This window comes from Copadichromis virginalis, linkage group LG7 (genome assembly GCF_057382275.1).
Source record: "Copadichromis virginalis isolate Kocher_CV1m ecotype Utaka linkage group LG7, C_Virginalis_male_GT1.1, whole genome shotgun sequence".
NCBI classification, from domain to species: Eukaryota; Metazoa; Chordata; class Actinopteri; order Cichliformes; family Cichlidae; genus Copadichromis; species Copadichromis virginalis.
The window spans coordinates 31,267,732-31,284,814 of NC_140624.1; the positions used below are offsets into that span (position 1 = coordinate 31,267,732).

Below are 17,083 nucleotides of genomic sequence, written 5' to 3' on the forward strand. Positions count from 1 at the left end.
GTAGACTGCAGTGAGAACTGCCAGCATCTGAGCCAGCCAGACTCTGGACTCTTGGACTCTTAAAATGTGCCCACTATACTGTAACACTGTGAACAGAAGCATCCAGTCTAATGTGGAGGGTTGACCGGACCCTGGGGATTGTGAGTGATGTACAGAGATATTTCTCAGTCTGTGTGTGTGGTACCTAAAAACTTGACCAGCAGTGAATGTGGGTATTTCCTCAGGTGCTCCATGTAGATCTTCAGGTTGCCCAGAAGGAACTTAATTTCCCTTTTGTTCTGAGTCTTTAAGAAGAAGCGTTTATCATTCCTAAAAGTTGAAAAACACGGTGTCAGTATATCTCTCTCTTATCAGTGACCAGAGATGGGCAGTAACACATTACTTGTAACAGCACATAAAATAATTTTTTGTGTGTGTTTACCAGAGGTGTGGACTCGAGTCACATGACTTGGACTCGAGTCAGACTCGAGTCATTAATTTTATGACTTTAGACTTGACTTGAAAAAATGTTCTAAGACTTGTGACTTGACTTGGACTTTTACACCAATGACTTGGGACTTGAATTGGACTTGAACCGGTTTACTTGAAAAGACTTGATATTTTACCCCAAATATAAAATTTAACATGCATATTATATAGAGATTGAAAATGTGACGTCATTCACGGGTAGAACCGCAAAGGATTCTGGGAACTCGTGGCAAGCGGTACTAGCGCACGCAGGCTTTCAATTAAAATCAGTTATACAGCGATAAAAAGAAACACAAAAATGTCAAGAAGCCGCTGTATTATTAACTGCAATAGCCGGTCGCATGACAGCCACGGGAAGCCGACGGGTAAAGAGATCGGTTGTTATCGGATTACGTCGTTGAAGAGAAATTGTTCAAGCCATGTTTCCGAAGTAACAAAGACGACGGATGGCCTGGATTGCAGCCATTCAAAGACCAAATATAACGTCCCAGAACACTCCAGCTCACAGGTTAGTCTGCTCCAAGCATTTACACGAAGGTCAGTGTTTTTTAGTACTTAATACGTCATTTTCATAACATAATTAGTGATATAGGTTACAAGCAAGTCTGGCGCTGAACAGAAATTGTCGCGCTATGCTCCTTTGTTTATTGTGCATAAATAGTGAATTGTCCTGACACAATATTGCGTTTCGCTTCTGTTATTATGGTACATTGACAAAAACATATACTTTTATTCACAGGATAAAACAGGTTTTTTGTATCACTAATTGCCCAGTACGATTACAGCATACAATATTGTTGTCACTGCTACATTTCTGTGATGGGTACCAGAAATTATTTCCACTACTAATTAATTACCGTTGAGCTCAAAGGTCCTATTAATAAACAGTTAAGGAATGTGTATTTATGACGACAATTTGTGAGACTGGTAAACTTATGATACGTACGATGGTCTTTCGTTCTACACGGTGCATTTCAAGGTCCTGCACCCATCTGTCGGTAAACTGTACCTGGGCTTGTTGCAGTGACCTGAAGTTACTAAACTTCATGAGTGTATGCACTCACTCCAAGAACCGTATGATTATAAATATGCATATAAATATGCTAAGATGAGATAGCTGACTTCATCTAACTAGCAAATCTTGTCCAGGCTACGTTGGTGATACAGTTTTTTTTAATGTGTATGATATTTTTGTCATGCGATTTTAAAGCTGGTCCTACAACCGCATCCAAGAATAACATGCAGCTTATCTCAGAACTGTCGGTGAAAATTATTCTTGGAGCTAGGTTTAATTGAGCTGCATTTTAAAGAGGTGCAATTTCACAATTTGTGTATATTTTCTAAGTTCACTATTTTGTCATGTGTTGAGAAAAACACAGATTTTAAAATTACATGGTCTAATATTTACATTTAGCATAACTGCAACATTATTTTTTCGTTTTTTTTTTTTAAAGACTCGAAAGGACTTGAAATTCAAAGTTTCAGACTTGTGACTTGACTCGGACTTTTACACCAGTGACTTGAGACTCGACTCTGACTTGCCTGACATTACTTGAGACTTGACTTGAGACTTGAGGATAAAGACTTGAGACTTACTTGAGACTTGCAAAACAATGACTTGGTCCCACCTCTGGTGTTTACACTCACTCTTTCAAATAGATGCAAGTAAATCGCATTACAGTAACGCGTTACAAGTAACGCGTTACTGTAATCCGATGACTTTTTTCAAGTAACGAGTAAAGTAAGGGATTACTATGACAAAAACGGTAATTAGATTACCGTTACTTTCCCGCTGCGTTACTGCGTTACTAAAACTGTGATTTTTTTTGCGAGAATGTCTCATGACAGTGACGTAGGCAAGTGCGGCGTTCGTGACAACAGCTGTGTGCAGATCAACAGTGGATAATATATCGAGTGCGGGAGAGAGTATGACCGTGCAGCGTTTAAAGCGTGGAAGTACTGACCTCACTTTAAGTTTGACTCCATAAAAAGTGACAAAAACATTACCGTCCAATGTGCGTGGGAAGAAAACTTCTTTTTACAGTGAAAAAAACCCTAAACTTCCAAGCAAGCACCGAGTGCGCAACGACGTAATGAGAAATTCACAGAGAAACTCGCGGATTCTTCCACTGACCGCCGCGGCACACCTGCACCAGGGTAAACCTCCGCCTACCGCACTCCTGCTTTACAGGTGAAAATAGAGCAACAGGACTGCTAGTCTTTGACTTTATTTATTGTGTGGATGCTTTAAGCACACATATTGAGTTCCTCTTGATACTTCCGTACACTTTTTGGCACTTAACTACTTCCACAATTTTCAGCCGATTTTCACTGTTCAAATTTTAAACTATTCTGCTACTTCTGCTAATGTGTGCTATGTCTTTTGGTATTTTTCACTATTATACTTTTTAAAATATTAAGCTTAATTTGTCCCATTGAAATGAATGGGAAACTTCTGCAATTCTGCTAAAATGTTCTTGTTTTTGAAACTTAACTACTTCCTCATATTTTCACGTAGAACAACCATTCAAACTTTAAATTGTTCTCAAATTATTGGGCTATTCAGGTATAAATCAGCTTTTTCAAATCTTTTACCGTTTTACTTTTATGCCTCTTAACGTTTTCAGTTGCAAAATTGTGATTTTTCACAAAATACATGCGTTGTTATGGTTGCTATTGCACTTGGCTTCCAGTGTGCCACTGAAGGTTTTGCAGTCTTCTCTTCATGTCCGAACAACTTCTTGCTACTTGCTCAATTTTCACTCAACTTCCACAAATTATACATCAAAACGTAGGTATTTTTGCTGGCTTTCCGAAAATGTCACTATCATTGTTGTGGGATTTATAGAATTTTGGCAAATCTCCTCAGACCAACACAAAGTCGCAAAACTCTCCATAGAAAGTCAATGGAGAGTTTGTTCAAAATCACCGCTTGATTTCTGTAATGAGAGGCATATTCGAATCGTCATATCTCCTTAATGAAGCAAAGTTAAGACATGAGGCTTGTCCCAGTATATCTTCAGACACTCCTGACGCTCACAATTCAAGAATTATTTTCTCACCTATTACCGTTCTGAAATGAGTTAGACTTGTTTGAGGGTAGGAAATTCGTCCTTCGCTCAGATTTCTTCAGATTTCAAACTCTGGAAATGAACCACTTATTTCTCTCGTCATATCTTTTTAATGAATTTCCACAGAGACCTGAAAATTTCCATGATTGTTCACCAAAGCCTGCTGTCTCTTACAGAGAAAGAATGATATTGATACTCCAAATAGATTTAGAGTTAGAAAGCGTTGTTTGAGGGCAAGTCAAGGCAGTTTTTGCTTTGCTCTGCTCAGTTATGGTGCATTAGAAGTCAAATATCTTTAATAATTCATATTTTAATGATAAATTGTCAACACTTTAAGATTCCCCCATCTCTTCTGAACAAAACGGTGTAAGAATGACCGTTCTAGCCCCTACGGTTAGGAAATTATGGTCATTTGTTTGAGGGGAGTCGTCATTATGAGAAATACACTGCAAAAATCCTGTGTCTCTCTGTGCTGCGTGCAGCTGTTTTGCGGGAAAAAGTGCACAGGCTCTCTGATTGGTGGATTCAAATTCAGCAGCTCCCAGGCTGCTTGACTGAGCTAGAAACTTACTTCTCTCCCTCTGTGTGTGTGTGAGTGTGTGTGTGTGTGTGTGTGTGTGTGACAGAGAGGGAGAGAGAGAGAGAAAGAAAGTCTTTTAATGGGATGATCCCATTGTAAGATTCAAATTCAACATATTTAGACTGGTTGACTGAATTGGATCTTGTGTGTGTGTCTCTGTTATATTTTTTTTTGCCGATTTTTTTCATTTAACAAGCATATTCGAGGGACCCTCAGCATGTTCAGCATTTTTTCAGCTGTCCATTTTGCTTTTCCAATTTTTCTGTATAAGATATTACTATTGTGCTAAATCATACTATTTCTGCTATTTTATAAGATTTGTGCTAAATATAGTATTTCTGACAAATATAGTCCATCCATCCATCCATTCGCTTCCGCTTATCCTTTTCAGGGTCGCGGGGGGTGCCGGAGCCCATCCCAGCTGCCATAGGGCGAAGGGCGGGGTACACCCTGGACAGGTCGCCAGTCTGTCGCAGGGCCAACACACAGGGACAGACAACCATTCACACTCACATTCACTCTCACATTCACACCTAGTGGCAATTTGGATTATCCAATTAACCTATCCCCACAAGCTGCATGTCTTTGGACGGTGGGAGGACCCGGAGAGAACCCACGCAAACACGGGGAGAACATGCAAACTCCACACAGAAAGACCCCGGCCTGATGGTGGAATTGAACTCAGGACCTTCTTGCTGTGAGGCAACAGTGCTAACCACTGTGCCACCGTGCTGCCAAATATAGTATTTCTGAATAATTATAGTTTTTCTACCAAATCACAGTATAGTATTTTTGCTTTTTATAGGATTTTTATAGGATATTTATATTGCTTAATATAGTATTTCTGCTTTTTATAGTATTTGTGCTAAAACATAGTATTTCTACTAAATGTAGTATTTATGCTTAATCATACTATTTCTGCTTTTTATAAGATTTGTGCTTAATATAGTATATCTGCTAAATTTTAGTAATTCTGCTTTTTATAGTATTTGTGCTAAAATATAGTATTTCTACTAAATGTAGTATTTATGCTTAAGCATACTATTTCCATATATTACTGCCAGTTCCCCAGGCAGCCAATCCTCTGTGAGGCCTGAGACATTCAAATTTACATATCAGGGCCTCCACGGCTTCCCAGCCAGCCAATCATATATGTGGGCTGAGGCATTCAAATTTGCATATTGGGGCCTTCGTGGCTTCTAAACCAACCCGTCATCCATATCATATATCTCTAAAAATTCATATTTTAATGATAAATTGTCAACACTTGACGATTGCCCCATCTCTTCTGAACAAAACTGTGTAAAAATGACAGTTCTTGCCCCTACGGTTAGGAAATTATGGTCATTTGTTTGAGGGGAATCCTCACTATGAGAAATAGACTACAAAAATCCTGTCTCTGTGCTGCGTGTGTGCACCTGTTTTGGCGGGAAAAGTTTACAGCCTCTCTGATTGGTGGATTCAAATTTACCAGCTCCCAGGCTGCTTGACTGACCTAGAAACTTGCTTCTCTCCCTGTGTGTGTGTGTGTGTGTGTGTGTGTGTGAGAGACAGAGACAGAGAGAGAGAGAGAGAGAGAGAGAGAAAGACCCTCTTTAGGGCAGCATCTCATTGTTTGACTGGCATAGACCCTGTGTGTGTGTCTCTCTCTTTACATTTCTGTATTTATTTATTTGTATTTCTTTTTTTCCCCACAGTTGAACAATAATTAGTTTTGAGACAGCTTAACCATGTTCTGTTTTTTTCTCAGCTTGTCATTTTAGTTTTCCAGTATTTTCACTTAAGTTATAACTATTCTGCTCAATCATAGTATTTGTTCTAAATCATTGTTATTATGCTATATTGTAGTATTTCTGCTAAATCATACTATTTCTACTATATTATATTTTTCTTTCTAAATATAGCATTTCTGCTATATAATTGTATTTCTGCTATCTTATAATATTTGTGCTAAACCAGAGTATTTGTGCTGAATCATAGTATTTCTGCCAAATTATAGTATTTCTGCCAAATTATAGTATTTGTGCTAAAACATAGTATTAATTTAAAATTACAATATTCATAGTTCATCACAGTGTCTCTGGTAAAACACAGTATTTCTGCTATGTTGTACTATTTTTCTAAATCATAGTGTTTCTGTAATGTTTAAGTATTTTTGGCTAAATATATTCTTTCTGTTTTCTTATACTATTTCTCCTAAATTCTTGTATTTTTGAGAAGTTGTCATGTTTCTGGTAAGTTACAATATTTCTGCTAAGTTCTGCTATGCTATTGTATTTCTGCCAAGTATTATGTTTCCTCTAAGATATTGCAGTTCTGCTAAGTTATTACATTTTAGCAAAGTTCCTTTGCTTCTGCAAAGTTTTTACAATTTCTGCAACTTTTCAGCTTTTTCAGCTAGTTTTTGCATACAGCTTCAGCTTTAAAGCATCCACACTGCATTTTCGCAGGAAATGCAAATTTTTCTAGTTTTCTGCTGTGTTTTACTTGCATCTATTTGAAAGAGTGAGTGTAAACATACAAAAAAATTATTTTATGTGCTGGAATGTGCAGAAAATAAGTTTAAATATTAAACAATTTTCTTCCAGTCAGAGAATGTTGCATATAATTACATTTTTGCTTGATGCATGAAGTTAAAAGATTAAAACTAATAAAACAAGTTTTAAAAAGAGACTTTTCCATTTGATTACATTTTGTATGATGGATTATGCAGAAAAAGTAGAATTGGGCTGAAAGATCTATCACTTTATCACCTATTCAGGTTGTAAATCGTGTTTTTAAAAAGTAACTAAGTAACTAAGTAATTAATTACTTTTGAAAATAAGTAATCAGTAAAGTAACGGGATTACTTTTTTGGGGAAGTAATCAGTAATTAGTTACTGATTACTTTTTTCAAGTAACTTGACCAACACTGTCAGTGACACACGTGGACTCAAAAAACACAATGTTTTTTTGAGTTGAGTTGAACATCTATCAGAATTTGAAAAGAATAAGAATTTTAACAATCTAATTCATCTAACTTTGCTTATATAATTTAAAATAATGAAATCCAAATACAAGTTATGAAGGTGATGCGAGAGTCTGTAACCAACAAGAACATTTACACTATTATTTACAGTATTATCATATTGTTAATATGATAATAATGGCTGTACATCTCTCTGGAAGCTCTTAAGACGAGCTGGAAAGCTTACCAGAGGGCAGTAAAGACCGCCAAAAACTCCTTTTTTTCTCACCTTATTGCTGTTAATTCACATAACCCTCGTGCTTTGTATAATACCATAAATTCTGTACTGAATACAGAGGATCATGTTCTTTTGCAGTCTTCTGAGGTTATGTGTAATAAGTTTCTTAATTTCTTTGTGGATAAGGTTGCCGGTTTCAGACCCTCCACTTTATCTTCTGGTGACCCGGCTGTGGATGTTCCCTGTTCAAATTTGTGTATTGCTTTCCAACCAATTGTTCTACCTTAACTAGAGGAGGTTGTGTTAAATGCTAAACCGCGTGGTTCTCCGAATGATGTTGTTCATCCCCGTTTTCTCAAAAAGGTGTTTCCTACTGTTAGACTACATATTCTGAACATAATTAATACCAGCCTCTTGTCAGATCAAGTACCAAGCGAGTTTAAGCATGCAGTTATTCATCCCTTACTTAGGAAGCCAGGCTCAGATATTTCAGTTATGTCAAACTTCAGACCCATCTCTAAACTTCCTTTTCTGAGTAAGATCTTGGAAAAGATTGTTCACGCTCAGCTGATGGATTATCTAAATAACTCTCAAATGTTTGACATTTTTCTTTAAGCCATTTCACAACACAGAGACAGCTCTCATAAAGGTTATGAATGACACTCTGGTAGCGATGGACTGTGATAAACATGTAGTGCTTATATTACTGGATATGACTGCTGCATTCAACACAGTGGACCACAACCTGCTGATCTCTTAATTCCAGCATTGTGTGGGCATTTCTGGCTTGGCTGTCCTGTGAATAAAATCATATCTCTCAAACGGGAGCTTCTGTGTTAAGTTGGGCTCGTCATCGTCCTCTGTGGCCCCTCTGTTGTGGGGTGTACCACAGGGATCTATTCTTGGGCCATAACTGTTTTCGTTGTATCTCCTGCCACTGGGAGCGATCTTTCGAAAACACAAAGTCTCATTTCATCTATATGCTGATGATTGCCAGCTTTATTTTCCTTTCAGTCATTCTGATAGCTCCCCAATTAAATCAAATCAAATCAAATCAAATCACTTTTTATTGTCACATCACATGTGCAGGCACACTGGCACAGCACATGCGAGTGAAATTCTTGTGTGCGAGCCCCACAAGCAACAGAGATGTGCAAACACAACAACACAAACGAGCAAAATACAATTAGACTCTTGCTTGATTGCCTTAGTGATGTTAAGTCATGGATGGCTCTAAACCTTTTAAATTTTAATGAACGTAAAATGGAAGCAATTCTGTTCAGCCCGAATTGTACCTCTGATACCCCTGATGTCGACCTTACTGCTCTGGCCCCTCACCTGAAGAGCTCAATTACACGTGAATGGGTGGTGAAATCATCATTCTATCATCTCAGGCATCTGTTGAAGGTCAAACCTTTTCTTTCAAAGTGTGATTTGGAGACTGTTATCCATGCTGCCTGCAACTAGTACAGAATGCTGCAGCACGGATTTAAACTGGTAGAAGGAAATTTGAGCACATTACTCTAGTTCTGGCCTCCCTGCACTGGCTTCCAATTGAATTTAGGATTCATTTTAAACTCCTTCTATTAGTTTTTAAATCCTTAAATGGTCTGGCATCTGCATATTTGTCTGATTTGCTGAAGCCCTATATCCCCACTCGTTTGCTCCGGTCAGCTGAGCAGCTGTTTCTCTCAGTCCCCAAATCACGGATGAAACTGAGGAGACCGAGCGTTCTCTATTGTGGCTCCAAAGCTTTGGAATAATCTTCCTCTTCACAAATGGCAATCGACATCAGTGCTGGTTTTTAAATCCAGATTTTTAAATCCTGGCCTTTGACTCAGTGGTTAACTGACTTGTATTTAATTATATTTTATTGTTATTACTATGTTTATTATTTTATCGTATTTATTATTCTTATTGTGTCTCTTATATTTCTGTTGTTCAGCACTTTGGTCAGCCTTGTGTGTTTTTAAAGTGCTATATAAATAAACTATGATGATGATTATGATACACAGCTACTCTTAGACCGCTGCTTATATACAGTTAGGTCCATAAATATTTGGACAGAGACATCACCACAGTGAATTTCAAACAGAACAACACCGATGCAGTTCAAATGCAGACTTTCAGCTTTCATACTTAAGCACTGAAACACTTATTTCCAAAAAGGTAAAAATGTGCGGAACTAAAGCATTTTTACTACAATTTCATAGACTCAAAAGTAATTGGAAAACTTAAATAACTGACTGATGAAAAGCATAATCAGTCCCCTTTAAGCAGCATTTACTTAACTGGGCACATCTGTGTGTAAAGTTTATTACTCGGGTTCATTATTGCAGGCCCCGCTAGATTTATCTGTCTTTATCAGACTTGTACATTTTGGCAGATGATCAGCCAATTTGTTGTAACTCACGTGAGGAAGAAGTCTGCTTTGCTCTTGGAGTTGCTGATGAACTGGAGGTAGCAATTTTCAGAGCAGAGTGACTGCTGATACTCCTGCTCAGTCATTCCTAAAGATCCACGCAGCGTGGCAAACACAGGCCCTGCAAACGTCTCCATTGTGAAGTCCTACACACAAACAGAAATCAAACAGGGAAGCCTTCTGCACAGTAATACATCTGAGAGCTGTCAGAGAAACACACAGGATCCTACCTTATGGATCTGAGTGACCTCCAACCTGAAATCTTCATCTGTCAGTTCATTCTAAAGCATAAAAAGAAACAAAAGCAAGTCACACAGAAAAACAGGACAACTGACAAAATAGACTTATTAAAAGTTATGTGTGTACAGCAGAGATGGGCACTGTAATCCGATTACTTTTTTCAAGTAACGAGTAAAGTAAGGGATTACTATTGTGAAAACAGTAATTAGATTACCGTTACTTTCCCGTAGGAACGCTGCGTTACTGCGTTACTAAAACTGTGAGTTTTTTGCGAGAATGTCTCATGACAGTGACCTAAGCAAGTGTGACGTTCGTGACAACAGCTGCGTGCAGATCAACAGTGGATAATATATCGAGTGCGGGAGAGAGTATGAGCGTGCAGCGTTTAAAGCGTGGAAGTACTGACCTTACTTTGAGTTTGATTCCATAAAAAGTGACAAAAACATTAGTGTCCGTTGTGCGTGGGAAGAAAACTTCTTTTTACAGTGAAAAAACCCCTAAACTTCCAAGCAAGCACCGAGTGCGCTATGACATAGTGGGAAACTCACAGAGAAACTCGCGGATTCTTCCACTGACCGCCGCGGCACACCTGCACCAGGGTGAACCTCCGCCTACCGCACTCCTGCTTTACAGGTGAAAATAGAGCAACAGGACTGCTAGTCTTTGACTTTATTTATTTTCTGCTGTGTTTTACTTGCATCTATTTGAAAGAGTGAGTGTAAACACACAAAAAAATTATTTTATGTGCTGGAATGTGCAGAAAATAAGTTTAAATATTAAACAAATTTCTTCCAGTCAGAGAATGTTGCATATAATTAAATTTTTGCTTGATGCATAAAGTTAAAAGATTAAAACTAATAAAACAAGTTTTTAAAAGAGACTTTTCCATTTGATTACATTTTGTATGATGGATTATGCAGAAAAAGTAGAACTGGGCTAAAGATCTATCGCTTTATCACCTATTCAGGTTGTAAATCGTGTTTTTAAAAAGTAACTAAGTAACTAAGTAATTAATTACTTTTGAAAATAAGTAATCAGTAAAGTAACGGGATTACTTTTTGGGGGAAGTAATCAGTAATTAGTTACTGATTACTTTTTTCAAGTAACTTGACCAACACTGGTGTACAGTAGTAATGATTGTGTGTATTGTGTGGCAACTGTTAAAGATGGATAAAATATAAGTTAGTTTGTATATATTAGCTTAAAGTTAAAATATTCAAGTGGCTTAGATATCATTATTACTATTTTTATTTATTTATGTTACATTTGTATGTGTTGGTTTTTGGACATGCTGACTACCATTTAAACAGCCCCCCACCTCAGGTTCTGCAGGCTGCTTTCATGGCAGTCATGCCGTGAGCCAGCATCCTCTGATCAGGTCTGGGAACAGCTCGGAGCTGTCAAACCGTGGTTGAAGGAAAATTCTTATTGCATACACTAACATTGACAAGAGCCTTGGTATTTGTACTCCTTCGATAATCTCATTCAGTTATTGTCAGGATGCAATTAATCGTACTAACACAGCTTTAAATGGACTATGCACCACACACCCTGCTGTCTGTCCCCCTACTAGCCTGTTTGTTTTAGCGAGTCTATTTGAAAGGAAAATCTACTAGTTTTTGTGTTTATTTAGAATGTCTGTATTACAAATTCTTGTAATATCACCAGCAGATCACCAATGACAATAACTAAACACTGGCCTGTTTTAGCTCACATTTACACCTGTATCCTGTGAGACTTGTGTGCACCAAAGGGCTACAAAAACAAAATGCTGTCATGAGACCCTGTGGATGAAACACAAACAGAGCTGCCACACTTCTACCTGCTGAGCCAGCATATTGTGTTTAAACAGGATTAGGGTGAAGCAGCAGCAAATGGCTGCATCACAGCAGGCACTGCAGAGCTCTCTGTGGTTTAAGGTCTTGTTGAGTTTTGGGTGTGTTATTTACATACTTTCACATGAGGAAGGAAAATCACTGCCATTTGTTTAACCTACCATTTTAGATCTCACTTACAGGCTTTAAGAGTATGAGGCAGGCACTCACCACAAAACCAAAAACAAAACAAAACACAAGCCTTTCAAAATCTGAAAAAAAGAGCACTTTATATTCAGCAGGCTGGACCAGTGTTTTTACATTTTTGTGCCAAATATGTACTGGAGGCAGTATTCCACACCTGGTTTGTGTCTACAAACCTGGGGCCTGTTCTTCGTACCTCGCTAAGTAAGTTAGCTGGATTAGATTGTTGACGATTTCGCGTGATCCTGGATCGTTCGGTTCCCCGAAGCTCATCCGGGACTTGCTGTCATAGCAACAGAGCCGTAAGCGTAAACCTGCTCGGGAGCAGGTTTACTTTATGTAAACAGGATTAGATCGCGGCCACGCAGGTATGTCCGCTTCATTTATACGAAAGCAACAGCGATATTCCACCACTGTTTCACCATAAATAAATAACATCAATGTAACTAAAGATAATGCAGCACTTGATCCTTTTATTGATGTCACACAGATACATACAGGTCATTTCCTAAAAAAGGGAAATGTACTATTAACATTCTATTACATGTATGTGATTATTACAGATGTAATTCATATTTCAGAGTAGTAATTGTAAATTACTTCGTGTAATCAAGATGAGAGACCACGGCTATAAAAGCGAAGGTGGATTTGGGAAGCCTGTCGCAGCCATGTCCTGTCCGTATACGCGACCAACCCATTGCGGAAGGTGCAAGATTGATAAGGAGAGTCCTCAGAATTCAGCGTATATTGCGGGACAGACAGGATCCTTTAGCTCAGCGCGACAGTGTGCTCATAGAGAGATATCGATATTCCCGTGAGGGTATTATTTACTTAACCAACTTGTTGACGAGGGGGTGCAGGACCACCACCTGTCTTTTGTTGCTCTGCCCTTTTCTTGGTTGCTGTTATGAACAAACTAACAGAGTATTACAGGCCAGTATTACCTTGCCAAGAGACGAAAAGCAATCTAAGAGATAAATATTACCATTCTGTAGAATACTCCTGTATTTCACTTTTACTTGTTCCCATGTTCTTGTGGGTCCTGTTGTGGCTCTAATGTGAAAGGGGATATAATATAACATATTATAATATAATATAATGCCATATGATATTGGACAATATAGTGTCATATGATAGATCTACCCTACCGCCTACTGGTGTTGGCCAGAGGGGCCGATGGCGCGATATGGCAGCCTGGCTACAACCGTAGCTGCCTCCACCAGTGTGTGAATGTGGGAGTGAATGAATAGTGGTATCGTACAGCGCTTTGGGTGCCTTGGAAAGCGCTATATAAATCCAATCCATTATTATTATTATTATTATTAAATTACCTACGAGTTTGATTTGTCAGCAACTTTCTGCCAGCCCCTCTCTCCTTGCTTTTGCAGCCTTTGCAGTGTTCTCTTGCGTTTTAATTAAACTCTGAAACTCCTGAAATCCCTCACTCATGAGTTCTTGCTCTGCTGCCGGAAAATACCGAGCGCGCTCCTTCGACATTTTCGCCGACCAATCAGCGGGTTGCCGATCAATGTTTCTACTATCGATGCGTAGCCCCTTTTACGACACCCAGTGATGTCACATTACTGCGTCCAGCTGTACTAATCGTCAACAGCAGGTGTGTTCGGGGAACCGGATTAGCGAGCTCACGGTTAGCGCGATGGTTTGGTCTTGGATGTGTCATTTGATCTTGGATGTAGTAAGCGACGTACGAAGAACAGGCCCCTGGACAACCCTCCAGCACCTCTGGATTAATATTTTTGTTTTGATGAGATTTTCTTTGTGTGCAAAACTCCTGTCATCACTGTCAGAGCTTGATTTGTGTGTATTTTACTTACTGGACTTGTTCTGGCCTAAAAAGAAATGAATAACAGGGCGAATGTTCCACATCAAACATACACAATGTGTGATCATAAAGTTTTGTAACTTTGCCCGTGGAGCATCTGCAGCTCATTGGCTACTCATCCTAGGTAAGAGTTCAGTAACATTCATACTTTTTACGGACATTACCGAACAACCAAATGGAAAAACCTTTAAGATAAACCTGTAAATGAAAAATAAATGTACAACACTTCATCTGAAAGTCATCGACTTGCAGTTTCACAAAAACACTCTAAGCGATCTAAATAGTCATTGGTCATCAGTGTTGGGTAAGTTACTTTAAAATAGTAACTTAGTTACATTACTAGTTACTTCTCTCAAAAGTAACTCAGTTACTTCAAGTTACTCGTTACTTTCAAAGTAACTAGTTACTAGGGAAAGTAACTTTGGTTTTACTCAGAATTCTCTTGTTAATGTGTTGCTTCCATAACTTTGCCAGTCTTCTAGCTTGCTTACTTGCCACAGTGCACTGTGCCACCTACTAATAGAAAGGAAAAGATAATGTGCACATTTCCACGAGAGAAATGCCACACCTGGACCGTCGTTGACTGCTGCCATGATTCTAGCCTACGTCACAGTGTCATGTCCGCCTTTTACATCCAACACAAAAACTGCAGTCGTGGTGCTTTCGATTGTACTCAGAACTCGGAAATTCTGCCTTCCAAATAGGAAGATGTAGGTAACACCAGACTGCAGATGAGCTGCATACAGGGCTGGACTGGGACAAATAAATCGTCCCGGGCATTTTGACTAGAGACCGGCCCACCATTATAGGAAAAATCATAAAGCCTTTGAATGAAAACAAACGCTGTTGTGACAGTGATGTACACTGTTTTGATGGTATATATGCATCAATCTATCAATCGTTTGTTGTAAGATTCAGATAATTATTTTTTAAAAGCTAGACATTTTAAATGAGAATAAGAAAGAAAAGTATTTCTTTGTGCCCCCCTTTCCCTTTTAATACACCAACACTGAGCAGTGCTGATTTTCTAACACTGGAAAATAACTCAAAATGTTAGAAATAACAAAACTAGTCAGTTTTGTTAACCTTCAAAACTGACTAGGTTACTTTTAAACATATAACACTGTCAAAAGTGTTAATTTAACACTCAACAGTGTTGTATTTAATACTCAGAGGTGTGGACCCATATAGACACTCTCTAGTGTTAATTTAACACTGGAGATTTTGCTGCACAGTTACCAGCTGTCAGCTACCTAAAAAAGGATCCTGGGGTTATTTGTCTCTCAGAAACAGTTCATAACTTCCCTTCAACTCATTCATGTCACCTAAAAGGTAAACCTGTTTCTCCATCACAGCTCTGATGATTCAGTAAGGACATCTCCTGGTTTCATCTTCATGTTTCCCTCTCACCAGATAACCAAACCATATCATGACCAGCAGCTTTTTTGCAGCTGTGGCTCCAGCAAACATCAGCTGATACTAGAAATTAATATTAAATAAATTCTAACAGCTGATCAAGCTTAAACGTGCTGCTGTTGTTTAGCGCGACATCCGCTGGTTTCCTCTTTGTGGCGCAAAGTGGGCGACAAACAAGAGAGCCGATCAGCTGATCACTGATCAGTTTTCATGATTGAAGTAGAAACGGGAGAGGGAGGGGAGAGAATGAAAGAAGAAGAGGCAGCTGTGCAGCAAAGACACAGAATAACTCCAGCTTTGTGCCTTTTTCATTGTAGCTGAATTACGGGACAAACTGTTCCTTTTCACCTCAATAAGAAACGCTTAATATTTTCTCTGAATACCAGACGGGACGGTTGGCAACTCTAATAACTTATGAACAAAATAAAGTTCAACATCATTAACTTCATAGCACCACCCAGCTGTATAGAAACTCCGTCATGCTAGCTAGCACGCAGTAGGGAAAAAGTCAGAATAACGAAAATAAACTCCACCTAAACTTGGTTCATATCTGACCCAGAGAGACTGCAGGTCATAACTTCTTACCTGAAGTTCAGTTCACACTTGGACCGGCGGCCGCCTCGGGTCTCTTTTCCTTCTGCGTCCCCTTTCCTTCATCCACCTGCTGCCTCCACCACTTGCTAATGTTACTGAATCTGTGGAAGCTCCGCGATAGCCACCACACGAAGTAACGAGTAACGACCCTATCTAAATCCCAGTAACGACTAACGCGTTCCTGATTTTGGCATAATAACTAGTTACCGTGCTCGTTACCACAATAATAACGTAGTTACTGTAACGCGTTACTTAATAACGCGTTAGTCCCAACACTGTTGGTCATGCACCCAACTTCAACCATTACTCTAACCTGAGCCAGTCAAAATGTGTTCTCAGTCTTGTCGATCAGTATATAAAAGTGTACTTGGGTAACACATTAGCAGCAGACTCTTCACTTCTCTGATCTCACTTATTTCTGAAAATTTGGGGAGCAGAATGTAGAACAAACAATGGACCGTGTTTTTTTTTAGGTGACAAAGCACAAAACGACAAACAGAAATCCGAAAATGGGCAAGATGAGGAGGGGAAAAAAAGAGACCTCTAGTCAGAACAGAAAACAAAACACCTCCTCTGCACAAAGAGCACGTAAATGTCCACATCACAACATCATGAAGCACGTGACAAGCAACAGGGGTGGATAAGGGGTGCAACAGGGGTGGGTAATCATAAAGTAAAAACAGAAACGAAAGGCTCAAAAAATGTCTCATGAAATAAAGCAGAAACACTAACACTACCAGAAAAAATGCAATCAAGATTTGCCCTGAACTTCTTAAACCCCTGGATGTTATAGGGCTGACTTGGTTGCCATTCCTCTGCAGCATTGCTCAGCGATCTGGGGCTGCACCTCTGGATTAGCCCATCGTTAAAAAGGGGGACACAAGGGTCTGCTCAGGGAAAGTCTGTTCCAGGCTACTGGAAAGTAGAGTTTGTGTATTGGTCAAAGCTTGGATGCAGAAGAAATAATGTGGTTTTGGTCCTGGTTGAGGAACACTGGACCCACTCTTCATCCTCTTGAGAATGTTCAAGTATGCTTGGGGGTTTGTCCAGCTAGTCTGTATGTGGTTTTTTGGACTTGATCGTGTCCCTCGGGGTATCCTGTGGAAGGTGCTTTAGCAGTAATGGGTGTCTGGCCCTTTCAACAGTGTAAAACTGTAGCTAGGGCTTGGTCACATTGCCGGTAATAAATTGGACTTGCTCCCAGTGGGTGGTGGACACCACCAGGGCTGTCCTTTGTCAATGACTG

General features: G+C 39.1%; 1 protein-coding gene across 4 annotated transcripts in view; it reads right to left on the bottom strand.

The window, feature by feature from the left end:
- The window catches only part of pip5kl1 (phosphatidylinositol-4-phosphate 5-kinase-like 1), a 61,973-nt gene that overhangs the window by 14,763 nt on the left and 30,127 nt on the right, over positions 1 to 17,083 (bottom strand). For all 4 annotated transcript variants that reach the window (XM_085463018.1, XM_085463016.1, XM_085463015.1 and 1 more), the window contains 3 exons: positions 9,957 to 10,007; positions 9,718 to 9,872; positions 185 to 309 (listed from right to left, as the gene is read on the bottom strand). In XM_085463018.1, coding sequence (XP_085319144.1) covers positions 185 to 309; positions 9,718 to 9,872; positions 9,957 to 10,007 — 331 coding nt within the window. The remainder of the gene's footprint in view (positions 1 to 184; positions 310 to 9,717; positions 9,873 to 9,956; positions 10,008 to 17,083) is intronic.